The sequence below is a fragment of the Octopus sinensis genome, linkage group LG1, assembly GCF_006345805.1.
Source record: "Octopus sinensis linkage group LG1, ASM634580v1, whole genome shotgun sequence".
NCBI classification, from domain to species: domain Eukaryota; kingdom Metazoa; phylum Mollusca; class Cephalopoda; order Octopoda; family Octopodidae; genus Octopus; species Octopus sinensis.
In genome coordinates, this window is record NC_042997.1 from 43,183,913 (window position 1) to 43,211,831 (window position 27,919).

Below are 27,919 nucleotides of genomic sequence, written 5' to 3' on the forward strand. Positions count from 1 at the left end.
TTTTATTCAGGTTGACACGTCATTGATTGGTTGAAATCACCGAAATACGATAACTTTAACAGGAAATAACTTTGTAAATAGAAACTTTTCTCAACAACGCTAAGAGTAAAAAATGTTTTATATGACACATTCTACCAGTGTCCGAAGTTTGAAAGTGTTTAGTTACAAAAAAATAATTTCTCGATCTGCTGATGAAAGTGAAAAGATCCCTGTTATGTTTATTTACTCTACATCATAATATTTCTGAACACGTTTCTTTTATTGGTGTTTACTGGTAACATACTGTAGCGTTGGTAGGAAAAAAAAGGCTTATTGTAAGTATATATAGGCATCATTTACTGCTACATTAATACAGAAGGTATTCATGCAATAAAACAAAAGTACATTTTATATGAAACGACCTATATTACAAGCATGGGACATCTCTGTCAGAAATTCAATATTTAGGCTAATTTTTACACATCAATGCATATTCTTGTTGCCATGTTGCCGCGGTATGTTTCTTCATCTATCATGCCGGGTTGAATATTTAGCTGTGAAGACAGCTATAAGTCGAAAGAAAGCTCCACCAAGGACTTAATCACTCTGCTCTTTTCGCGCTAAAATAAGCTGTATTTGTTGACTCTTTTCACAGAAAGTCCTCGTCATGTCGCCAGACTATCAGGTGAACCAAAGTCGTTGACCAGATGGAAATTGTATTAGTACGTTTGATCAACATGTGATTTCCATGCCAAACGTGGGGTCGAATCCAACTGTTATAACTTTAAACAATAAACACCAGGTGTAGGCAAAGCCGTGTAAAGACGTTTACAGCGCAATCATATCGCCCTAGATTCGCCCCCTTTCTACGGCACTTTGGACAAATGTCTTTTACCACAGCTTCAGGTTGACTAAAGATTATGGGTAAAACTGGATTAACACAACCTGTGTGGATGCCCTTCGAATGGATTGTACCAGTCAACAGACATGGTAGACAAAATCCGCCACCCGGGGGTTGACAATACTACCTCGGTCCTTTACTTCCTTTAACATATTCTAAACTGTGCAAACCTTCGAACCCGGTTTCCAGTTTAAGGATGATTCGATATTTTGATGCATTACTTCACCTGCAGCAACCTATGTGTCGTATTGCCTTCCTTTTTCGATAACAGAGACCCCCCACCCTTGCAAAAAGGTCTTGGATGTTGCCGTTCTTCCTCATGACATGGAGCTCCAATCATTGTCGACGCCTGTAGGCAAGGCCCATGGAGTGACATACTATTTATTCGGTCAGTCTAATTTCTTAGGACAACTCTCTCTCTCTCTCTCTCTCTCTCTCTCTCTCTCTCTCTCTCTCTCTCACTCACACTTCAAGATTTTTCTGTCTTTAATCGATTATTTTTAAGTGAATCAGACTGTCGCTCTAGAGATCCTATTGTCATTATACTCTTTTTCAAGCGTGCACTTTAGTCATTCAGATCAATCAGATCAATCAGTAACGTGGGGAATAAAGCAAGAGCTGCAAGCTAAAGAGGAATCCTCTTTGTGGTCGTGCGTCTTACTAGAAATTACGGTCAAACTTTCCACAAACCACACTCTACTTAATATATCAAAAAAGGAACGATACATTTGATAATGTACTTCTGCCTGGGGGAAAAGATGGATGGTCCCAGCAAGTACTCTTTTGACTGTTGTTCAGCTTTACGATATCTGGCCTGGAGTTTAAGAACAACAAATGACTCTTGTCTATAAATCTTTATCTTGTTTTCTTAATGAACCACAACAGCAACAAGGATGAAAACAACATATTCATTGTAAATAGATGATATATAAATTTCTTTCAAATATTTTCATGCTTTAATATTACAGTTATTTTAGACACTATATATTCCTATCCCAGTAAGATAAATAAAAATAGGAATTGTTGTTTTCAAATAGTGTTGATTTTTTATGCTTTGTTCGCCAGAAGTTTGATATCGTTTATTCTGCTGCATTTTACCTGAAAACAGAAGCAAATAAGAAGCATATATATAATATTTTTGTTATCTTTAGACAAAGTCAGACGAATATTTCCAAATCTTGTATGAAACAAATTGCAAAAGAGAATAAACACACGTCGTCTGTCTATTATAAAGGTGAACTACATAATTCATTGAACACTTATGTATGTATAATTTCATGCATTATTAAAGCCTATACAGTATTAGTCTGTTGCTCTGTGGGGTCGATGCTTAGCACCATAAGGATAAGAGGAAACATCAAAAGATTCGTATTAGGTTGTCAAGAAAGTTCTTGCGGAATTTTAAATTTTGGTTTTAAATGATGTATTTTCAAATTATTTTTCGTTAAATTACTTTGACTTAATAAATCATTTTAAAGCCCGTTTTTTGCTCTATTTAATCGTGTTACTCTTTTTCTTTTTGAATAATTAGGCCATTTTTTCCGGAACGTTGAATACAACAGACAAAAAGCAAATTCGCACAATTTTCTTATTCCAGTTCATGCTAGGCCGAAAAGCTGCTGAAACAGCTCGCGATATCAATGATGCATTTGGCCCAGGAACCATTAATGAACGTACAGCACAATGGTGGTTCAAGAAATTTCGTAGTGGTGACGAGAGTCTTGAAGATGATAAGCGTAGTGGTCGACCATCGGATGTTGACAACGATCAACTAAGAGCCTTAGTCGAAGCTAATCCACGCACAACTGTTCGAGAGCTTGCTTCTGAATTAGACGTAACGTAAGCGACAATTTCCAACCACTTGAAAGAGATTGGAAAAACAAAAATTCTTGAGAAATGGGTGCCGCACGAATTGAAGGACAACCCCCCAAAACGCCCGTTTTGAAGTGTCGTCTTCCCTTCTGTTATGCAGCAATAACGACTCGTTTCTCGACCGGATTGTGACTTGCGAGGAAAAGTGGATTCTTTACAACCGGCGACGCTCAGCTCAGTGGTTGGACGCCGATGAAGCTTCACGGCACTTCCCGAAGCCAAAGTTGCACCAAAAGAAGGTCATAGTGACTGTTTGGTGGTCTGCGGCCGGTCTCATCCATCACAGCTTTTTGGATCCAGGCGAAACCATTACGGCGGAGAAGTACTGTCAGCAAATGGATGAAATGCATAAGAAACTCCGACAACAACAGCCAGCATTGGTTAAAAGAAAAGGACCAATTCTTCTCCACAACGCTCGGCCGCACGTCGCACAACTGACCCTGACGACTACTACCATCACCACCACCAACAGCAACAACAACAACAACAACAACACCTTTATAAAAACTGATGCTTGCAAAGTGAAAAAGGGTTCGCAAATGTATGGAGTTTATTTATGAGAACCAGGAATAGGAAATGCAAAAACTAACCTCACCAAAATAGCAGAACAATATGCTTAAACATAATACAACAAGCTCGAGGGGAAACTCAAAGGAAAACAATAAAAGGCAAATGTAATGGATTCAAAATGCAACAATTTGAGTGCGATGAAGGACCGGATTGAAAAGCGCCCTAAACCGATCTGGGAGCATAAACCGACACTGCAACCCCACCACCACCACCACCACCACCACCAAAAAAAGAAGTATCGCCAACATCACTGCAACCCCCAAAGAAACCCTACCAATACCACTTAATCATACTACAAACCTAAACATAGAGATGCTCAAATGCGCAGAAATATCTCTCTTCTCCCGGATAGAGATTTCTCTGTCTGCAAAAATTCAGTTTGCGAAGAAATCCTATGACAAGAATTATCAGAATGGCAAATTTGATGAACGATAGATGGGAAATGGCAAGGATGGTCCTAGTGAATGCGCCTACTCTGAGCAGGGGCTTGTAAATTGAGGGAGGAGCAAAGGGAGAGAGCATGTGTCCTAATGGTCTGGGTGGCCGCAGTTTGTGGGATTGTCACTGACAACCCTCGGAAGTTTCCCCTCTCTCCTATTGAGGAATCATTTCTTGTATGAATCGTTGGTTTCTTTGTTACTAATATTTTTATGTTTACACGCTTTTTTAGTAACCCCACATTATATTGTGGATGGAAGCACTCCGTCGGTTACGACGACGAGGGTTCCGGTTGATCCGACCAACGGAACAGCCTGCTCGTGAAATTAACGTGTAAGTGGCTGAGCACTCCACAGACACGTGTACTCTTAACGTAGTTCTCGGGGATATTCAGCATGACACAGAGAGTGACAAGGCCGGCCCTTTGAAATACAGGTACAACAGAAACAGGAAGAAAGAGTGAGAGAAAGTTGTGGTGAAAGAGTACAGCAGGGATCACCACCATCCCTGCCGGAGCCTCGTGGAGCTTTAGGTGTTTTCGCTCAATAAACACTCACAACGCCCGGTCTGGGAATCGAAACCGCGATCCTACGACCGCGAATCCGCTGCCCTAACCACTGGGCCATTGCGCCTCCTACATTATATTATATTGTACTGTATCGACCTGAGACGTAGTCGATCTTTTTGAAAATCCTTAGTGGTTAATAAAGAAACCAATATTATTATTATTTATTAAGGCGATGAGCTGGCAGAATTGCCAGCGCATCCGGCAAAATGCGAAGGTCAACTTTGTTTTTCATCTTTCCAGAGTTGATAAGTACCAATCAAGTGGTGGAGTCGAGGTAATCGGCTAAACTACTTCTGTTAACAGAAAGAATTATTACCATTCAGTAGCGAGCTGGCAGAATCGTTATCGCACCGACTAAATGCTTAGTGACATTTCGTCTGACTATTTACGTTCTGAGACCAAACTCCACCGAGGTCGACTTTGTCTTTCATCCTTGCAGGGTCGATAAAAGTAATACAGGCTGACCACTAGAGTCGACGTAATCTATTTCTCCTCCTCTCAGATTTGCTAGCCTTGTGCCAAAGCTAGAAAAAATCGTTATTTAGGCGGTGGCTTGGCAGAATCGTCAGAGCATCGGTAAAGTGCTTTGTGCTTTTTCTTACGTTTAAATTCTCTGCTTGTAATCCTTCCGGAGTCTATAACATAAAGTACCAGTCGTGAGCTGAGGTCCATATAATCAACGATTTCCTCTTCAAAGAAAGCAGAACGAAACTAATATTATATCACTAGCAGCATAGCCCGGCGTTGCCCGGGTATGTAAGAGCCCCTAGTAGGCAACGACTAATCCCAATCTAGTTCTTTCCCTCTGGGGAACGAAGGCGCATGTGTAGGTTGCAATGTTTTCTCTTCACTCGAATACTTCTATGTATACGATGTTCCTAGCTGTCTCCCGACAGAAAATGTGTTGCATATAAAAAGCTTAGATTCTCGACCCCATGTCGAATTTATCGATTTTTTTCAGAACTGGGGGAACTTTTCAAAATTTTCGCTGCGTTAGTTTTGAATTATGACATTGGGCTATGTGTGTGTCAAGTTTCATCAGAATTGGTTGAAAGCCGTGGTCAGGGTGAGGGTACAACCTGACAGCCACACAGACACACAGACAGACAAACTGCCGTTTATATATATAGAGATAAAATAGTGAAAGAGTTTGGAATTGAGAATTGTAAATCTGATACCGAAAAAAAAAGAAAAGAAAAGAAACAAAAGACTACATAAATTTAATCGAGAAATCTGCAAACTGGTAAATATTGCATTCAAGAATATTTAAAAGTAGGATGGGGAAATAAAAATGCAAAGAAGGTAGAAAACCCACTATTACAGACAAACTTTCCAATGATATCCAGTTCCCTTCCTTTGCATCACTTATATTTATCGGAAAGAAATGAATGCTTTAACTTCCCGTTTCAACGTCACCGATCCTTATACTCACTCTGCCTGTGAAAAGGATGGGAACCCTTTGTGAATGGGAAAATATTTCAGTATTGCGTTCCCTCGTTTGCTCACTGTCTTTCTGACCGCCCGTCTGTCTGTCTCTTTGTCTCTGTCTGTCACTCTGTCTGTCACTCTCTCTCTCTCTCTCTCTCTCTCTCTCTCTCTCTCTCTCTCTCTCTCTCTCTCTCTCTCTCTCTCTCTCTCTCTCCCTCTCTGTAAAGAATGTATAATTTTGAGAATAAAAACACTTGAATTCTGAGATAAAAAAAAAAAATAATAATTCACTTAAATTATTGTACGTAACGGATGTAGAAACAATCTCTTCAAAACAAAAATCGGTGACGTTACTAAAAGCGCTCCCCTTCCGAAATTAAAATGGACGACTCTGTAAGAAGCTAGTTTAAGTAAGAAACCAATTCTGCAGTCGGGGAAACGGTGAGAAAGTAATATATTTAACATTAGATTTAAAAGTAAAGAAGTCTTTCAATCCACATATATATATATATATATACTAGCAGCATAGCCCAGCGTTGCCCGGGTATGTAAGAGCCCCTGGTAGGCAACGAATAATCCCATTCTACTCCTTTCCCTCTAGGGAACGAAGGCGCATGTGTAGGTTGCAATGTCTTCTCTTCACTCCCAAATAACTATCAAACAGCTATCGATAATTCAACCCAACCAATTCCGACCTGGAAGAAATTACATTTGAGACTTTACCCCCCACTTCTACTAATAGCTGCTGCAGCCGCAAGTTATTCAAATACTTTTTTTGTTTACACTTTCTTTATAACTACCACCCCAAACGTTTTACCTTAAATTTTTGACGTACCCTAAGGGTCCTCGGACGCTACTTGCAAACTCTTGGTTTATTATAAACCGCTTTTGTCGTGTGCACCAAAAAACCTTTTCCATTCGTTTGTTCAGTTTGGTCACTTTTGACTTTTTCGTCGTTGTCACTCACATTGCTGCCCGCTTTTTTGCCGTTTTTGTACATTTTTATACATTTTAGGATACTTACCCCACGTGTTCTGAGAGTTAAAAAGGTCGAGTTGCGTCCCCTAGACAGTCTGTAGAAAACGTGTTGCATATAAAAAGCTTAGATTCTCGACCCATGTCGAATTTATCGATTTTGTTTCAGAACTGGGGGAACTTTTCAAAGTTTTCACTGCGTTAGTTTTGAATTATGACATTGGGCTATGTGTGTGTCAAGTTTCATCAGAATCGGTTGAAAGCCGTGGTCAGGGTGAGGGTACGAGAAAACAGACACACAGAAACACATACAGACAAACTGCCGTTTATATATATATATATATATATATATATATATATATATATATATATACTAAGTAATTAAGGGTTTAGCAACGATTTGCCTCACCACACACCGAGTTTAGAAATAGCAGTCAAAGAGTTTTGGCTATTCTTTCTACTTAAAAGGGGGATCTCAGTAAAACCACAGCACTTAAAAGGCAAACGCAGGCAAAAGAGAAAGAAATGACGACAATCATTCTATATTAAGTCACCTACGGACGTACGTTTCGAAATTAAGTCTTAGGAAAGCATAAAAATTAGATAATTATGTCTTACCCAACTATTTTTCTCTTCAGCGTAGGACTCTACAATTATGAATAATTGTGTATTAAATTTGGAGGTACTAGAAGACATCACCTCAACTCATGGTATCAGAGCGAGCTTAAGCCGTTACCAGTATCACCAAATTCAAAGTGTGAATGAAAGTTTGTGTCACCAGCTGAGGTACCGTTAATTATTAATAAGATATCTGTTTATAGCAATAAAACATATTTCGTCAAATTTTGATATTTTTCAAAAATTTAAAATCTATATTAATGGGTAGAACCAATTTGACGAAAAATTGAGCAGAGTCTGGTAGCGAACCTGTGTCATTGTCATTTTTGTGCATGTGCGTAAAATGGCGAAATTTTATGCTTTGGGGCAGATTTCATCAAATTGATGTCACGATGGCTGGTGCGCAAATGCCTAAATTTTGCTTGAGAAAGAAAATGCTCTTACCCAATCAAAACCTGAAACGCTGTGGAATTAAAACAACGAATTGAAATAAAAAGTTTTAGCAAATCAAAACAATTCGCATTGAAATGAAGAATTAGCAAATGCTAAATAGATTACCGTTAATAAACTGTATGTTTATACCCATGAAACATTTTTCGCCAAATTTCGGCATTTTTCATCAAATTGATGTCATGCTAAAAATCGATTTTTAAAAAATTCCAAGTGCGTAAGCGACCGCATGGGCATAAGCCCCCCCCCACCACCACCATGTGTTAAGTTTCATCAAGGTCTGTTAGATTGTCTCGGAGGAGTTAAAATAACAAATTAACAATTACTCAAACTTGCCATTTATTTTTCTAGATTAAAAAAAAAAAGTAGGCCATTTCTGTCCTGTATCATGTATAAGGGAAATGTTTATGGCTTGGTTATGGACCGGTTATCGGACAACTGCCCAAGAGAACGTTGATTCATATAGAGTCACAAATGAGCACAACCAAGACACTTCGCTTTCAAGTAACCCAGTCTACCGTATGGTGGAAGCGACTCACCACTCTGCATTGTAAAAATTGACGATTTTTCCTTTAGCTTACACAAAGACTTCAGTTCCTGCGAATATAGTTTAGAGAAGGATAAGCTCTGTTGCCAATTTGACTTGCCTAAATATATTACGTACAGATAAAGTTATCATTGAGCCCTCCCACTTTCACTCTTGTGGAATTCACCCTAGTATAGGGTTGAAACAATCACAATAGCTTTCCTTGATTCGCCCTTAAAAGCTTCCACTATTAAATAGCCATGACACCTTTTAAAGTAATGTTTTCTGTAAGTCTTTGATGTGCGAAAACTAAAAAAATACGATTTAGACAGTGAAATGCAATTTAGTATAGTGAAATATTAATTTCGAAAATTGTGTACAAGGCTACAAATTTAGTGGTTGAGTATTGTCGATTAAATCGTCTCCAGTAATTGACAGATTCTATACTTTATAGATCTTGAAAAGAGAAAATATATGGCTGACGTCACAGAGGTGGAACTGAATACAGAAAGTAAAGGACCGTAAATTTCGACGCTCTGCCGTGTAAGCTGCTCAAACGTCAGGTGTCAGTAAAATAATGAACAAGATAATGACAAAAACACAAAGATGTTTTCACAATGCCACAGATACTTACGTGATACCTTTACTGGCAGCGCATCATCCGGTTTTAGGTGAGGTATTGGTGTATCGGTACAAGTTTCCCCATTCCAACGGTATCCCCAGGAACAAAGACAATTGAAACTACCAACTGTATTTTGACATTTCATATGAGGAGGGCAGTTATGGATTCCTTCAGCACATTCGTCTAAGTCTATATGAATTTTATAAAGAAAATACAAGAAAAAATAGAAGAAATTTGAAAAATTCTGTAAATTTTTTCTCTGTTGTATTAATACATTAAATTAATATTGACAAAACTATGTACGAAATTTTAAAAATATATACAAAATCATTCATTTACATATTGATTTATTTACATAAATATCTTCAATGACCTGGTTTCTGAACGAAATTCATACAATGTCATTTTTTTTTACTCAAAATTTTGGTCAACTAACTTTACAAGAGTTGTCTTCCCTGCTTATGTTTGTATTTTAAACACTTATACAGAGAGCTTTTCCCTATTAATCTTTTGAATGATCTCAGTTCATGATTGTTTCAGTTTTTGATCACTATACTAGATATGTGAGACTTTATCTATGTATATAATCGTCAGGACGATCAAGCGGGTTTCTCATAAAACTTCAAGTTATGCACTTCCCGGTCAGATTCTTAGTTCAAATATTTAAAATTTGTAAGTGTTGAGTGTTCTTTGTTTTTATTTGAACACCTGTGTTTGCAAGCCCGTGTATGTGTGCACGAGCATATATACACGCATATAATATATGTATTCCCACACAGCAAAAAATATCGGAGAATTTGTTTTGGGGTTTGAAAATGTACGTGAATCTTAAAACGTGTAGTTCTTTTTAAATTTTGAAAACAGATTTATTCAAATACCACACCGGTTTCCACAATTTTTTTGCACCACGACAGAAATTGTAAAAAAAAACAAACTCTTTTTTTCTCTCCATCTTTTTCTCTTTCTCCTCTTCCGCTATCAAAAGCATGATTGGAACTCCTTTCTTCAGTGTCAGTTTGTGAGAAGGTATTCCAGGAGGATCCAAAGAGTTAAGAGATTCAGTAGTTATTATTATAGAAGATATAAAAAGGCAGTAGGTAGAAACAGCACATAATTAAGTCTAAGACATTTCAGTTTAAGCGGGAATTTAATAAAAGATTATTTACAGAAAAATATTAATATTACCAGTTTCGACGCATTTCATCTTATCAAATATTAATGAAAATTTATAAGAATTTGAAAAATTTGATGTAAAATCGTGGGCAGCTGCATTTAGGAGGTGGAGAGTAAGTCATGAAGATGACCCAACGTCTGGATGTCCTGCAAATGCCACCGCCGAGGAAAACATTGATTGTGTTCACCACATGGAAATAGATGACAGTCGATAGACAATGACATTAGCGTATCCCGTGAGAAGGTTGAGAATATTCTGCTCAATGAAAAATTGGCATGACAAAGGTTTCTCCTCGGTCGGTGCCACATCTTCTGTCATCCAATCAAAAACACCTATGGCTGATCACATCACGGAAAAAATCGACATTGCTTGAGGCAGATCCAGCTGGTTTCCTTGAATGGTTCTTAACTCAGGATGAGTGTTGGCTTCATCACTTCGAGATAGAAACAATCCATGCAGTAGAACCACACCCCCACCTCACCTTTTCCAAAGAAGTTCGTTTCATCTGCAGGGAAGATGATGACCTCAGTTTTGGGGGATGCAAAAGGCATTGTGCTTCTTGACTATCAATGGAAAGTACTATGTCAACTTGCACAGGCAGTTATCAAGATCAAAAATCCAGAGAAACTGACGAAAGGGGTTTTGTTTCATGAGGGCACTGCTCCAGCACGTAAATCCTTGGCTTCAATGAGTGCATGACTGTGGCTTTGAACTGATTGATTACCCTCTCTATTCTTCTGGTTTGGCCCCATCCAACTATCATTTGTTCCCCAATATGAAAAAACATTTGACTGGGAAGCAGTATCGCAGTGATGATGATTTCACATCTGTTGTTGATGACCCTTTTTTACTAACAGAATGAAAACTTCCTCACCAATGGGATCTAAGCACTGCAATTCTGATAGAATAAGTGTGTGAATCTTAAACTAGACTATGTTAGAAATGGACCTCATTTGGTCACATTCCGGAAGAGTATTTTGGTAAACTGATCAACGTGTGTGTAACTGGGTAATCTGAAAACCATCAGATACATTTTATCTAAAAGAATGAAAACTACGCATGCATACATACATACATATATAAATTTAAATAATTAGAAAATGGAGAAAACCTTAGATCAACAAATCAATTGGATCACATCTGTAGCTTATTATTATTTAATACAAAACACGACGTAACATAACATTTATGTGACATAACAATTCTTACGGCCGTTTCCACTTCCGATGCCAATCGGTGACTACGAAAGAATTGTGAAAATAATGTTCTTCGTCTTCATAGGATATTCGGACTAGAACATGGAGCTTCATTAGAGTGAATGAAAAAAGGGTTAGTGTGCCTGCATGTCCATGTCCACAGATAACACGGGGAACTGCTACCGATAGTAAATAAAGATATTTTATCCCTTAGTTGGTTACTATAACCTAACTTTGTTTACTTTATATATATATGTGTGTGTGTGTTTGCGTGTATGTATGTGTGTGTGTGTATACATACATATATATATATATATATATATATATATATATATATATATATATATATATATATATATGTATATGTATATATATATATATATGTATATATATATATATATATATATATAATATATATATATATATATATATATATACACACACATATATATATATATTATATATAATATATATAATATATATATATATATATATATATATATATATATATATATATATATATATAATTTTAATCCAAACGGGAAAACAAAAAAACAACAACAATGGAACAATTACAGTATTATTATTAATAGGCGCTCAGGAAATGGAAGCAGGTATATATATATATATACATACATATATATATATATATATATATATATATATATATATATATATATATATATATATATCTGCCCCTTGACCAATCGTTTCGTTAGGTGGCTTAGTCAAGCAGAACGGGACGTCATCAATATTCTGACCAATCCCGACCTATAGCTGTATTAGATCTTCCCCCTGTCTGCACCCTGTCAGGTGACCAGTCGAGCAGAACGGGACGTCATCAATATTCTGACCAATCCCGGCCTATAGCTGTATTAGATTTGCCCCTTGTCTGTATCCTGTCCAGTCTAGCAGAACGAGGCGTCATATATATATATATATATATATATATATATATATATATATATGTCATACATATGGTTGTAGGTGTGGCTGTGTGGTAAGAAGTTTGCTTCCTAACCACATGGTTTAATCCGACTGCATGGCACCATGGGTAGGTGTCTCCCATTATAATCCCGGGCCGACCAAAGCCGTGTGAATGGATTTGGTAGACGGAAACTGAAAAAAAAAAATCGTCGCGACCCATGTTGGTGTGTTTACGTCCCCGTAACTTAGTCGTTTAGCAGAAGAGACCAATAGAAAAGTGCCAGGCTTTAAAAAAAAAATAAGTACAGGTGTCAGACCATTTTACTAAAATTGTGATCGAATCATCCATGTGTTAACATGTTTCTCCTTGCGAGAATGTAAACTTTCATTTAACCAAGATACCCTTGGCCTGAAGAGTAGCCTGCGGTATACACATCGCTTGGATATTTACCACTTCCGAGGTTCCGCTCGCTATGAAACATATGTAGCCCGGATTTTATCTACTCCATTCCTTAACTCTTGTACACACACACACACACAACACACACACACACACACACACATAGGAGTTGCTAAAATTAGAGAACGGAAATAAAAATTAAAGATATTTACATTTTTACTTCATTTTTGCGAATGGGATTTTTACTGCATATATTGAAGGCTTTTTTTAGTGTTAAATAAAAGTTCCTTTTTTTTTTCATACAAACAATGAACTTTAATCAATTATATATTTTCCATTTTCTTCGATGACCTTTTGCCATCTTTCTAGCAACCTCATGATGCTAGAACTTTTGCCATCTTTCATGATTTTAGAACTTCCGGTCCTTATCAGCCAAAAACTGAAACAGGTGCGATTTCAGGTCTTCATCATTATTGAAAGTTTTACCATTCAAAGAATTTTTCAAACTTCGAAATAAATGGTAATCTGATAGTGCAAGGTTGGGGCTATATGGTGAATGTGACATCAGTTTCCGATCAAACTCCAATAATTTTTCACAAGTATCCAAAGACGTGTGTGGTCTAGCGTTATCATGGTGGAACACGATTCCATTACGATTTTGCCAATTCAAGCCGTTTTCCTTTGATCCTTCCACCAGTTTCTTTAGTTGTTGACAGTAAACATCTGAATTGATTGTTTGGTTACTTGGAAGCAGCTCAGAATGCACAACACCTTCGTAATCCCACCAAATTTACAGCATAAGTGTTTTTGATTCAATTCAGCTTTCGATGTGGCTTGTGCTGGTTCATTACGCTTGGACCATGATCGTTTTCAATTGATGTTATTGTAGACAATTCATCTTTCATCACCACTGATGATTCGTTTCTAAAGAAGGTCGACTTCAATGCGTTTGAAATACATATCATCAATATCGATTCGCTGTGTTAAGTGAATCTTTTTCAATTTATGTGGAACACAAATATCATGATTCTTAATGGTTTCAAGACATTTTAAGTAATTTTCAATTGTTGTGTGTGCTACATTTAACCTCTCCGCAATTTCTCGCACAGTTATATGGCAATCAGATTCAATTATGGCTTTCATGCATTAACTTCAGTAGGTCGATCAGAACGTTGGTCAAATTTGAGTGAAAAATCTCCAGAACGGAATTTTTTAAATCATTTCTGACATGTGCGTTCTGTTAAGCAATCAACACCATAAACTTCACATATTATTTTGTGAGCCTCAGCAGCTTTCTTGCTTTTATGGTAATAAAAAAGTAAAATATGGCGAAAAGTTTCGTTTTTGCACTCCATGTTAAAATTGACACTGAACTAATCGCTTTAAACAAGGTTGCACGTAACTTGCTTCTAAAGTGAAAATAACACCGACAAAAGTCATTCAAAAAAATTGTAACTCTATCTATTTCCGAAAACGAAATTACCTTCCTGCAACCCAATACTTTAAAGTATGTTCAGTATTTACAATGAATTTTGTATGAAGTGATTAATAACTAAATAATTTATAACTAAATAATTTATGTGAAGGCGCATGGCTCAGTGGTCAAAGCGTCGAGCTTACGATCGTGAGGTTGTGAGCTCGAATCCCGGACCGGGCTGCGTGTTGTGTTCTTGAACAAGACACTTTATTTCACGTTGCTCCAGTTCACTCAGCTGTAGAAATGAGTTGCGACGTCATGGGTGCCAAGCTGTATTGGCCTCTGCCTTTCCCTTGGATAACACTGGTGGCGTGGAGAGGGGAGGCTGGTACGCATGGGCGACTGCTGATCTTCCATAAAACCACCTTGCCCAGACTTGTGACTAGGAGGGTAACTTTCTAGGTGCAATCCCATGGTCAGTGTCGTGACCGAAGGGGGTCCCAGAATTTTTATTTGAAAAGTACAGGATGGACAAAAATAGAGAACGCATGAGGTAATATTCAAGAAATCAATAATGTGAATGAAGAGAGCGGAAGAAAAACAGGAACTCGCCATCTTATTTTGCGGGTCTCCCAGAACGTTCGTCAATAGCGACATTTTTTCGGCCATCTTGGAAACGTCTGAATCACTCATACACTTGTGTGTCGTTCATACACTCCTCTCCATACACTTTCTGTAACTTTCCGTAGGCCTCTGAGCAGGTATTGCCATGACAACTTTCTCTGTCGTGATCACTGCAACGATCACATTTCTGAGCACAGAGCCATGTTCACGCTTATAAATATCCGTATGTGTGTGTGTGTGTGTGTGTGTGTGTGTCAAAGAAGAAAAAGAAGAGAATGATTAGCGAACATTGTTATGGATGAAAAAGAGAAAATATTTACACGTTTGTCAAAATATGCAATCGGTTTTATTCGTGTTTAAAGGGATTTAATCTTGCCATGGGAAACAGGAAAGCAAGTAAAAAATCTTTCGTGGAACTTCTCATGCCTTTCATACAAAATTCACATTATGTTGGGTTGGAAGTTGGATTTACACGCACACACAAACACACACACACACACGCGCGCGTTTATATTTATAAGCTTATATGTATGCATGCATACACGCATGTATGTATGTATATATATATGTATGTATATATGTATGTTTGTGTCTGAGTATATGTGTGTATGCATGCTGGCCTGCTCATCTAGCCACTGAGGCGACGTCATTCAAAAAGCTACGGTAATGCCAGGAAACGCATTGACCAGCTTTATGTCTAACAATTGATAACCTGGTCGATACAATGATACATGGAGTATGTATCTATTATATATATATATATATATATATATATATAATATATATATATATATATATAATATATATATATATATATATATATATATATATATATATATATATATATATATATTGGTAAAACGGTAAGATAACAAAAGAAAGAGACCTCAATATTATGTAAATAGAGGAAATTTATCTATAAAATAATATGTTACATTACTCGATAGTCAAGATAAAACTCTGAGTTTCAGATGCCGAAGTGGGAATCCACAACGCCATCTCTTCGGTTATCCGGTGTGTGTGTGTGTGTGTTGTGTGTGTGTGTGGTGTGTGTGTGTGTGTGTTTGTGTGTGCGTGTAAAACCAACTTCCAACCCAACATAATGTGAATTTTGTATGAAAGGCATGAGAAGTTCCACGAAAGATTTTTTACTTGCTTTCCTGTTTCCCATGGCAAGATTAAATCCCTTTAAACACGAATAAAACCGATTGCATATTTTGACAAACGTGTAAATATTTTCTCTTTTTCATCCATAACAATGTTCGCTAATCATTCTCTTCTTTTTCTTCTTTGACACACACACACACACACACACACACATGGATATTTATAAGCGTGAACATGGCTCTGTGCTTAAGAAGTCTATTATAAGCGTACTGAAGTCACCACACCGAAGCTGACGCAGGCACAATGTCTACCATACTCAGAAGGAGGCCGTAGCCTGATACAGACAGAGAACTACAATAAAATAGCAACAGATGGACTAGGAAAGTACTTAGAAACAAAAAGTGAAAGACTACTGCATATAATAAAGCGGCGATCTTTCGTCTCTAGTAGACCTTTCCGTCGATTTCCGTAAAAAAATTTTTTTTTTACATATGGGCTTGCGGGAACTTTTGAAGTAATATACATACATATACACATACACCGAGTAAAAAATTTCAGTTATCTCTTTCTTTCACACATTACTCTGTCTCTTCACACACACACTAACAGAAGCACTTCACTTACACAACATACTGTCTGTCTCCCACACCCCATCAAACACACACACACACACACATGTACATCAATGCTTCGGTAACTTCAAAAGAACTTCCCTCGTCATACAATCGCTTTCTCTTAGTCTCTTTCGCTCTCATTACTTCAAAAGTTCCCGCAAGCCCATATGTAAATCGACGGAAAGGTCTACTAGAGACGAAAGATTGCCAATAAAGCAATATGAGAAAACGAAATCGCTTTTCTCTATACACAAGGGAGCGATAAAATACAAAACAGAAACAAACTACACTGATAAAATGACTTCAAATGACAACATAGCAGAAATGGTCAGAGAAAAAGAATTTATAATAACAGAAAACAGAATTATAAAAGATACTGAATGGTGAAAAAAGTCACTCCACGGCCAATACCCTGCAAGGCTTGGCAGAGAGGAAATGGTCCTAAGTAAAGGCCAACACTGGCTCAAAAGCTCTGGACTAAAAGCTGAAATGGAAGAACTGCAGAGACCAATGCCAGACCACACTCAGCTATAAAAAGAAAATAATAAAAACAGACCTTAACACCAAATGCTGAATGGTCAAGACGCACAGTGAGACAGTTGACCACATCATCTCTGGCTGCCCAGTTTTTTGCCAAATCTGAATATATATATATATATATTTACAGACACGACCAAGTAAGCAGTTATATGGACAATATGCCTACATTACAACATTAAAACTGACAATAGGTAGTATAAGGACGTGCCAAACAAGGGACAAGACAACGACCAGGTCGCAATCATCTGGGATATGCCGGTTGAAACCGACAAAGAAATAAATGATAATACCCAGACATAATAATTAAGGATTGGGGGAAAAAAACACCTACTTACTTATAGACATTGCAGTCCTTCTGATCAAAATATTGTTCAAAAAGAAGTGGAGAAATTGTCTAAGTACAAAGACCTTGAAATTGAAGTATTCAAGATTTGGAGCATGAAGGTGAGAACAATATCAATAATAATTGGAGCATTGGGCATGATAAAAGAAAACACGAACAGAAACGTATAAGCTATATATAGATCTTCAACCCTACAAACTATTAAAAAAAATAACCCTGTTAGAAACAGCCCATATCCTACGCAAGACACTATCAATTCAATTATACAATCTAAACAAAACTCGCATACACAAGACACATTTCATTAGCAATTATCTTGTGAAGCAAACTTTCACCAGCAAGCCAGATAGCAAACGCACTACACACTCACCACACCCAAACAACCTGTAATACAACAAAAGACTGTAGCGCACCTCAAGAAAATAAAAAAACAGTAACACAATACAATACTGGGATGACTGTACGCACTTGCAACAACAACAAAAGAATACACTATTCTGGACACACCCTAGCACCACGAAGGTGTGGCTGGTGATGCAGTATAAATTTGCCTCAAACTACCAAATGTTGAACAACAACAACAATAATAATAGTGGAAGTGTTATCATGTACATTGTTTTGTCTTGGTATAAAAGATCGGCTAGGGCCAATATTCTGCTCAATACCACAGATTTGCTTGTCAGTTGTTTGACCTTAACCAGTTGAGCATGTCCCTTAATGGCTGATGATATGCGCATCCCTGACCACGAGCAGAAGTAGTGGGAGAGCATCATAGTCATGTGTTGAGAGGGATTCTTTGGGGTTTCGATAATTCACATTTGGAAACACGGGTGGTTCGTTCAACATCCTAAAGCAATCCTTATTCAGGGACCTTTTGAGTGGGATGGGCTATTTGAGCTGAAGAAAATTCTAAGTGGGCCCCACCCACAAGGTCATGTGCTGTTTATTTTGATATGAGATCACCATGTCGCGCATATATGGTTGTGATGCATGTGCCTGGTGTACCTTTATCAGACGGGTAGTCATGATGGGTATACTGGGCTTCGTATATTTTACCCCAGTGTCACTTTGATGGTATGCACTGCTCTCTCACTCAATAATAATAACAGTAATATACTGCAAGTATGGATATGAGGTGCTTGGTACCAACATACACCGGAAAAAGGTAATGGACGAAAAGAGGAAGGCAAAAATCCTCTGGGACTTTAACTTCCAGACAGACAAAGTATTAGATCACTGAGGGCCAGATGTAGTAACCTTTAGTGCCTGATTATTGACGTGGTAGTGTCAGGTGATCAAAATAGGAGAAAAGGTTGATAAATATGGAGACCTGAGAATTGAAATCGCTAAGATGTGGCAGCTACGAGTCAAGCATAAAGGTTATCCCTATTGTCATCGGAGCATTGGGTTCAATACCACTCAGTCTGAAAAAAATATCTGAAAACTTTAGAAATACCCTACAATCTAAGTGTATTGCATAAGTTGGCATTACTTGGAACTGCACGCATATTGCGTAAAGTACTGTTTGTTTGGGGTCCTTGTCGTGACTTGACAAACAGTACAAACCCCCGACAGACACAATATCTTCAATCAACAACCTCCCGATATTGTATACTGTACGACGTCTATAATAATAATAATAATAATAATAATAATAGTAATAATAATAATAGTAATAATAATAATAATAATTATAATAATAATAATAATAATAATAATAATAATAAATAATAATAATAATAATAATAATAATAATAATAATAATAATAATAATGATGATGATGATGATGGTGGTGATGATGATGATGATGATGATGATAATAATAATAATAATAATAATAATAATAATAATAATAATAATAATAATAATAATAATAATAATAAATGCCCTGATGTAGTACCAGGCAGTGACTCTCGTGGCTTCTGATCTTAACCGATTGGAAGTGTTATCATGTACATTGTTTTGTCTTGGTATAAAAGATGGGCTACAGCAAATATTCTGCTCAATACCACACATTTGCTTGTCAGTTGTTTGACCTTAACCAGTTGAGCATGTCCCTTAGTGGTTGACGATATGCGCATCACTGATCACGAGCAGAAGTAGTAGGGGAGCATCATAGCTGTGTGTTGAGAGGGATTCTTTGAGGTTTGATAATTCACCTCTGGAAACATAGGTGTTTCGTTCAACATCCTTAAACAACCCTTATTCAGGGACCTTTTGAGCGGGATGGTTTACTCGACCAGAAGAAAATTCTAACTGGGCCCCACCTGCAAGGTCATGCGCTGTTTATCATGATATGAGATCACCATGTCGCACACATATGGTTGTGATGCATGTGCCTGGTGTACCCTTATCAGACGGGTAGTCATGATGGGTATACTGGGCTTCGTATATTTTAACCCAGTGTCACTTTGATGGCATGTACTGCTCTCTCACTCAATAATAATAATAATAATATAATAATAATAATAATTGCCAGATAGGACTGGAGCCTGGTGCAGCCTTCTGGCTTCCCAGATCCCCGGTCGAACCGTCCAACCCATGCTAGCATGGAGAACGGACGTTAAACGATGAATAATAATAATAATAATAATAATAATAATAATAATAATAATAATAATAATAATAATAATAATAATAATAATTGGGACTTTCCAGTACATACAGACCGAACCATCAAGGCCAATAAACCAGATATTGTTGTGAAAGACCAAAACAATAAAGTTTGCTTATTGATCGACATGAGCATCCCCTGTGATCATAATATCTCAGCGAAAGAGTTTGACAAGCTCAGAAAATATAAAGACCTACTCATTGAAATTGAGAGAAAATGTGGCATCTCAAGGCGGTTACAATACCAGTGATCGTAGGAGCACTAGGAATGATCAAGAAGGGAACCGAAAATTATATGAGAATGATCCCTGGCTTACCATCCCTGCAAGAAGTGCAAAAGATTGTCTTAACTGGTACATCACACGTATTGAGAAGAGCATTGTCGATGTGAGAACTGTTGCTGCTCATGCATTTTAATTTAACTTAAAAAAAAAAATAAAAAAAAAAAATGAACGAACTACTGAGTTTGGTTTAATGGCCTACCAATATACACTATGAGTTTCTTTGCCCTAGGAGTCGGGAAGACACTCGGCAAGAAATGGAAGAAAATTTGAAAGAAGAAGAAAAATAAGTAATAATAATAATAATAAGGAGAAGACACCGGGGACGTTTAAGATGTAAGAAGGAAAATACAGAGCTCCGAAATCTATCCACAAACATCGAAAACAAGGACACCCTATGGAGCCAAAAATTTACTAACAAAGAATTGGACTATATCCGAGTAAGTAATACGAATTGAAATTTATTACTATTTTCGAAACGAAATGATGTATTTTGACTCGATATTATCTCCACCTCTAACACAACACATGTAAACATGCGTGGAACAACACGATCATCCCCGACCTCAAACACCATGTACAAAGGAACTACGAAGAAATTAAATGCTACCGATACTATTCAACCCAAGAATAACAATCGAGCGGTACGTACATTAAACCTACAACAAAAAATGTACGAAAAACTACACGTGCGAAATAATGTGACAACAGAAATAAACGGACCGGTACCCTACGAAAATGACGACCGTCAAAATAATGGGCCGGACGTTGTACCTCATGTCCCGCAATTAAAACCCAAAAGAGGTAAATGGACACGTGAGGAATACATTTCTATCTTACACGCATACTTCACAGCAATGCTCTACCCACAAAATGAAAATACAACAACACATACATATAAAATATGGAAGGAAAATAATAGAGATATAGACTTGGATACAGCAATGAACCCTAATAAATTAGCTAACGTACGAAGATACATTCTCAAAGCCAAAAAAATATCAGAAATAGAAATAGAACATTTAAAATAAAAAATACACCAGGAAAATGTAGATAGAAGCCACACAACAATGCCCAATAATATAAACACTGAAACTGTAAAACACGAAGACAAACGCAACATTCCCAACAAACACGATGTAAACAACGAAGGGGAGCCTAATGATTATGATAATATAAAAAATAAAATAATCAAAGAACTAAAAACCACAGAGCTCAAAATGGACCACCGACCATACCTCCCAAGAATAAAAATAAACGCAATAACAACACCAATTATAAACAACATAAACCTAGCCATCACTGAACTAGCCACTGAAACAAAAAAAAGTGATATCACTGAACTAAATGACTTGATATACGCAGCAGCCACTGCAGCCACAAAAGAAGCTGGATACTCACCCAAACCCGCCCAAACAGGAGTACCACCACCCAAACAAACCCTGTGGATAAATAACATCCAAAACAAAATAAAAAAAATTAGAAAAGACCTGTCGATTCTTAATGAAATCAGCAAACAAGCAACGCTACTGAGCAACAAAAAGAGAACAAAAATGCTCCGCAAATATAACACCACAGAAAAAGATTTGCCGGAGATAAAAGAAAAGCTGAAGCAAGATATCCTTGCCAAAAGCTCAAAGGATCCGCCGGTACGAGAAACGCCAACGCTTCTTTGAACAAAACAAAAAGTTCAACTCCGACCCCAAAAAGTTCTACCAAGAACTGGGCAAAAATAAAATAGAAGTCACTGCAGCACCAACGGCAGAAGAATTGGAAGAATTCTGGAAAGAAATATGGTCGGCGAACGAACAGCCAAAAAAAAGGAGTATGAAAATAACAAACTCGGCATCTGAACAACTTTGGACCCCCATAACAACTGAAGAGGTCACCCAGGCACTGCAAAAACTAAGCAACTGGAAGGCACCTGGGCATGACAAGATCCCCAACTTCTGGTTGAAATATCTAACAGGAATGCACAAAAAGCTGGCTGAAAACTTTAACAGCATACTGGCAGAGCCAGAGACAATGCCTGAATGGCTCACGAAGGGGAAAACCATCTTAATTCCCAAATCAAATGAAACAACAAAACCAGAAAACTACAGACCAATAACCTGCCTCCCTACGATGTTCAAGGCATTTACTGCAGTGATATCACAAAGGCTGAACAAGCACCTGGACGAAAACAAACTGTTCCCAGAAGAGCAGAAAGGATGCCGCAAGGGCTCATATGGCTGTAAAGATCAACTAATGATTAATAAAGCCGTAACTGAAGACAGCCACAGAAAGAAGAAAGGCCTCAGTATGGCCTGGATTGACTACAAAAAGGCGTTTGATAGCATCCCCCACACATGGATCCTCGAAACACTAGCCATTAACAAAGTAGCACCAACAATCATAAAATTCATAGAGCACTCTATGAATAAATGGCAAACAGTCCTACACCTCCAAACAAAAGAGGGACTCATGAAAACCAAAGACATCCCCATTAGAAGAGGAATATTCCAGGGAGACACGCTCTCTCCACTCCTTTTCTGCTTGGCACTGTCACCTCTATCTGATATGCTAAATAGAACTGGATGCGGATATAAATGTTACGGCAAAACGATCAGCCACCTTTTATATATGGATGACCTAAAACTATACGTTGCAAATGACAAACAGCTGGAAACACTATTAAAGACAGTTCATGGATTTACCAAAGAAATAGATATGAAATTTGGATTAGAAAAATGCGCCAAAGTAACCATGAAAAGAGGAAAACTAGTTAAGAGTAACAACGTCACACTAGATAAAACCAATGAAATAAAAGAATTAGACCAAAGCCAAACTTACAAATACTTAGGAATCCATGAACTAGATAAGACACAACACACCCAAATGAAAGAGAAAATAAAAAAAGAATATTATAGACGAGTTAGATCAATACTAAAAACAGAGCTCAATGCTAAAAACAAGATAATAGGTATCAACACTTTAGCTGTCCCAGTTATAAGTTACAGCTACAATATCCTTAACTGGACACGAAATGAACTGTCCAAAATAGATAGGAAAACAAGAAAAATACTGACAGGATCTAGGATGCATCACCAAAATCTGAATGACATAGAAAGACTATATATACAACGTATAGAAGGTGGTAGAGGCCTTATACAGCTGGAAAACTACTATAAAATAACCACCATAGGACTGCAAAAATACCTACTTCAGAAGGAAGGAAAACTGATCCAGATAGCAGCAAAACACGAGCAAAACAAAAAACTGTTCTCAGTATTTAAGGAAGCTGACAAATACAAACAAGAAATCATACCACCTAATAAACACAAGAAGAAGAAGAAGATGATGAAGAAACAACAAAAGCTATAAAACAAATGAAATCCAAACTAAAAATAGAACAGCAACGAGCCATGATAAAACGATGGCAAGAAAAACCCCTTCATGGTAAATACTGCACTAAACTAAACGCAAAAGAAATAGACAAAGAAAAATCCCAGCAATGGTTGAGAAGCTCAGGACTCAAAGCAGAAACAGAGGGATTTTTAATTGCAGCACAAGACCAAAGCCTCCCCACCAGAAATTACCAAAAACATGTAATGAAAAGAAATATTACAAGTAACTGCAGAATATGTGGAGATGGACAAGAAACAATAAATCATATTATCTCTAGCTGCCCAGTCCTGGCTAAGAAGGAATATATTCACAGACATGACAGAGTTGGAACCTACATACATTGGAAGCTATGCCAACATTATGGAATAACAACAGAAAAAAGATGGTATAGGCACACACCAGAAAAGGTCACAGAAAACGAGAAAGCAACCATACTCTGGGATATGCCGATACACACAGATAGAGAAATTAAGACCAACAGACCAGATATAGTTGTCAGAGATCATGAAGAAAAAAATGCTTTCTAATTGATGTATCAATACCGGCAGATGACAACGTGTCTCTAAAAGAAATGGAGAAACTCTCAAAATACAAAGACCTGGAAATAGAGATAACTAGAATGTGGAACCTGAAAACAGAAACAATTCCTATCATAAAAGGTGCATTAGGCATGATAAAAAAATATTCAGACAAATACATAACAAAAACACCAGGACTTACAAACACATATAACATACAGAAAATTGCACTACTAGGCACTGCACACATCCTACGCAGAACACTTTCCATACAATAACCATCAGAGCATCACAACAAATCACAGCACATACCCAAGGCACACAGAGCTGCGCTCGGTAGTGAAGTGAAAGCACGCTATAAAAATAAAACTACTGAATAATAATAATAATAATAATAATAATAATAATAATAATAATAATAATAATAATAATAATAATAATAATAAGAAGAAGAAGAAGAAGAAGAAGAAGAAGAAGAAGAAGAAAGTAAAATCGAAAAATGAAGGTGCATGATGAATCAAAATATGTTTATGTTGGAATGTAAGTTGCAATTACAAAGTAAGTGGAAGTTAAAAGTAAGTGAGGGGATACTCAATGTAAATGGTACTAGAGTGTCGTGTAGATACTTCTTTACCTCTGCATTGTTAAATTATATACCCAACACCAGGATGTAAAACAAAATGTACAAGGTGCATTCCAGAAGTTCTGAGACGTTTGCAAAAGAGATTATTGCAGTTTTAGTATCTCATTACTATACATCTAATAAGATGACCTGGCATCTTTTGTTATTCCAAACGGCTGTAACAGCACTTTGAACACACTCTCACGTCATTGATTGGTTGAAATTACCGAAATACGACAACTTTAACACGAAATAACTTCGTAAATATAAACTTTTCTCAAAAACGCTAAGAGTAAAAGATGTTTTATATGACACATTCTACCAGTGCCCGAAGTTTGAAAGTGTTTAGTTACAAAACATTATTTTCTAAAGATCCCCGAACTCAAATGCTCACGTGCAATTTGAATACTCGAAAAGACGCTTCCTTGCATTCCAACTAATTTGAATGATGTAAATGCTAAATTCTTTGACTAAAGTGCGAAAATGAATGAGTGAAAAATGAATTTGAATTACAAACTTCATGGCGCTAATTTTTTTCGCGACTTTGAATGAACCGATTATCAAATTGAATGCCAATCGTTACGAAAATGACTGCAAAAACCTATATTAAAATATTTCTACTTTTTATTTATTTATTTTTTTAAAGCCTCGTATATATTCTTTCGTTCTCATTTGCCGAAGCACTATATTTCGGGTACCTAAACATACCAACGTAGAGGCCTAGTGGTTAGAGCAGCGGACTCGTGGTCGAGAAATCGCGGGTTCGAATCTCAGACCGGGCGATGTCTGTGTTTATGAGCGAAACACCTAAGCTCCATGCGGCTCCGGCAGAAGGTAATGGCAAACTTCTGCTGACTCTTTGGCCACACTTTCTCTCACTCTTTCCTCCTGCATCTCCCAGCTCACCTGCAACGGACTGGCGTCCCGTCCAGATGAGGAACCTATACGCCAAGAAACCAGGACACCGGCCCTTATGAGCCAGGCATGGCTCGAAAAGGAACAAACGACAAGCATACCAACACACCAGTTGTCAAGCGGTGGGGAAGGGACAAACACATACACACACACATACACACACATACACACGCACATACGTGCACGCACACGTACATGCACACACACACATAGTTATCCATAACTTGAAACAATAAAGTGTTCCCTGTGGATCAGTTGTGATTGAGCGTCCACACGCATTTGGAACTTCTATCGCAGGGCTCCAAAAACCCATAATGCTGACACGTGTGTAAGAAATTTAATATAAACTAGTTTTTATCCCTATTTTCATATATAGATATATATATATATAAATGGCTGACGGTTAGTAAGGAGAGACACAAATAAGAAAGAAGAAAACAAAGGACCACTGATGCGGTCACAGGAGTGTGACGAAAGAACTCTGGCCGAAATAAGATTAAGATTAATGTAAAAAATAAATAACACCAAATATATAGTGCGTGTGTTTTTATTGGCTAAACTGGCAAAATGACCATTCCGAAATATAACAATATATATATATATATATATATATATATATATATATATATATATATATATATATATAATTAAGATTCGGTTGAATGAAGTACTTAAATTGAGGCACCAAGCCAGCCAGTTCAATACAGTCCGCGCAGCTCGAAGCGAGGGGAATAAAAAGGAAATAAATAACAAGGATGTTCAGGTATCAATGCATTACGGCTGTTTCAAGCGGCTCCATTTACTCGATCAATGAAAACATTACATAAATTTGAAAGAAACCGCTCCCCTCAGTTGCAGATACTCTTTTACCCTTTTACTCTTTTACTTGTTTCAGTCATTTGACTGCGGCCATGCTGGAGCACCGCCTTTTAGTCGAGCAAATCGACCCCGGATCTTATTCTTTGTAAGCCCAGTACTTATTCTATCGGTCTCTTTTGCCGAACCGCTAAGTGACGGGGACGTAAACACACCAGCATCGGTTGTCAAGCAATGCTAGGGGGACAACCACAGACACACAAACACACACAAACATATATATATATACATATATACGACAGGCTTCTTTCAGTTTCCGTCTACCAAATCCACTCACAAGGCATTGGTCGGCCCGGGGCTATAGCAGAAGACACTTGCCCAAGATGCCACGCAGTGGGACTGAACCCGGAACCATCTGGTTGGTAAGCATGCTACTTACCACACAGCCACTCCTGCGCCTAGATAATCATATAGATTTCCAACATAAAGGATAAACCATCTTTAGCATTTATAGGAAATTTATATCAGTTCTAGCTTAAGGTGACCCGCTCTACGTGCGGGTGATGTTTTGGTTGTTGGACCAATGTATTAATGTAGCAGTTGAAGGTCGTGGCACATTTGGGTTTTTGGTGGTCTTTTTTAAACAATGTATGCTCGTTGTTCCAAAGCATGTCATTGCGAAGCACGAATTAAACCTATGAATTCTTTCACGAAAATGCTTAGCACCGTCAGATGGACTTGTAAGCAATTCTCGAAGAACCTGAGGGAGATAAGGTAACGGTGGGAGTCGGACTTTTCCTTGAGAGCAGCAAAGACCGGGGACATTGAAATCCCACTTTTTGGCCACACAGGAGGAACAAATTTTGTCCATCTTTCCGATGGTCACTTTGTCGTTGTTGGCATAGTTTTTAGCAGGAACGTAGGTGAAGGCGGCCCTGGACCAGAACTCGTCCCTCTTAGCAGCATTGCGTTGCTGGAGTTTTCGTCGCGCTGTTGACCGTCTAACTTGTCTCTGCTCTGAGGTCTGGATGCGGTTTCTTTGTTGTGCTTGAATGCGCTCGGCAGCGAGACGTGCCTCCCTTTCCTGTTGGGCAGCGAGACGTGCCTCTCCATCATCATGTGTCTCAGTAAGTCTCGCCATTCGGGTGCTTTCGCGTTTGGCAGCAAGGCATGCCTCCCTCGCAACTGGAGTCTCTCTCATACGTGAGCGTTGACGCTGAATTCGTCAGGTACGCAGGTAAGCTTCTCTTTGTTCAAATAATTGTGAGCTGCTGGAGTTATTTCTCTGACGGGTAATAGGAATTCCCCTATCCTCCGAGGAAACGAACTGTTGAACAGTAGAATTAGAATTCATTTTAATAAAAGCAGAATTTCAAAAATAAAATAATAAAATAGTAACAAATGAAAATGTATTAAAGTGGAGGGAAGGGGGAAAGAGAGAGACGGAGGAAGACAAGCAGTTAGCCAAAGAAACGAC

The 27,919-nt window shown here is 37.7% G+C and overlaps 1 protein-coding gene across 1 annotated transcript in view; it reads right to left on the reverse strand.

The window, feature by feature from the left end:
* Window positions 1–1,297: 1,297 nt before the first annotated feature.
* The window catches only part of LOC118762143, a 78,545-nt gene continuing 51,923 nt past the window's right edge, over window positions 1,298–27,919 (reverse strand). The window contains exons 6-7 of the mRNA XM_036500530.1: window positions 8,960–9,136; window positions 1,298–1,978 (exon numbers count right to left, since the gene is read on the reverse strand). Of these exons, the coding sequence (XP_036356423.1) occupies window positions 1,854–1,978; window positions 8,960–9,136 (302 nt within the window). The 3' untranslated portion in view covers window positions 1,298–1,853. The remainder of the gene's footprint in view (window positions 1,979–8,959; window positions 9,137–27,919) is intronic.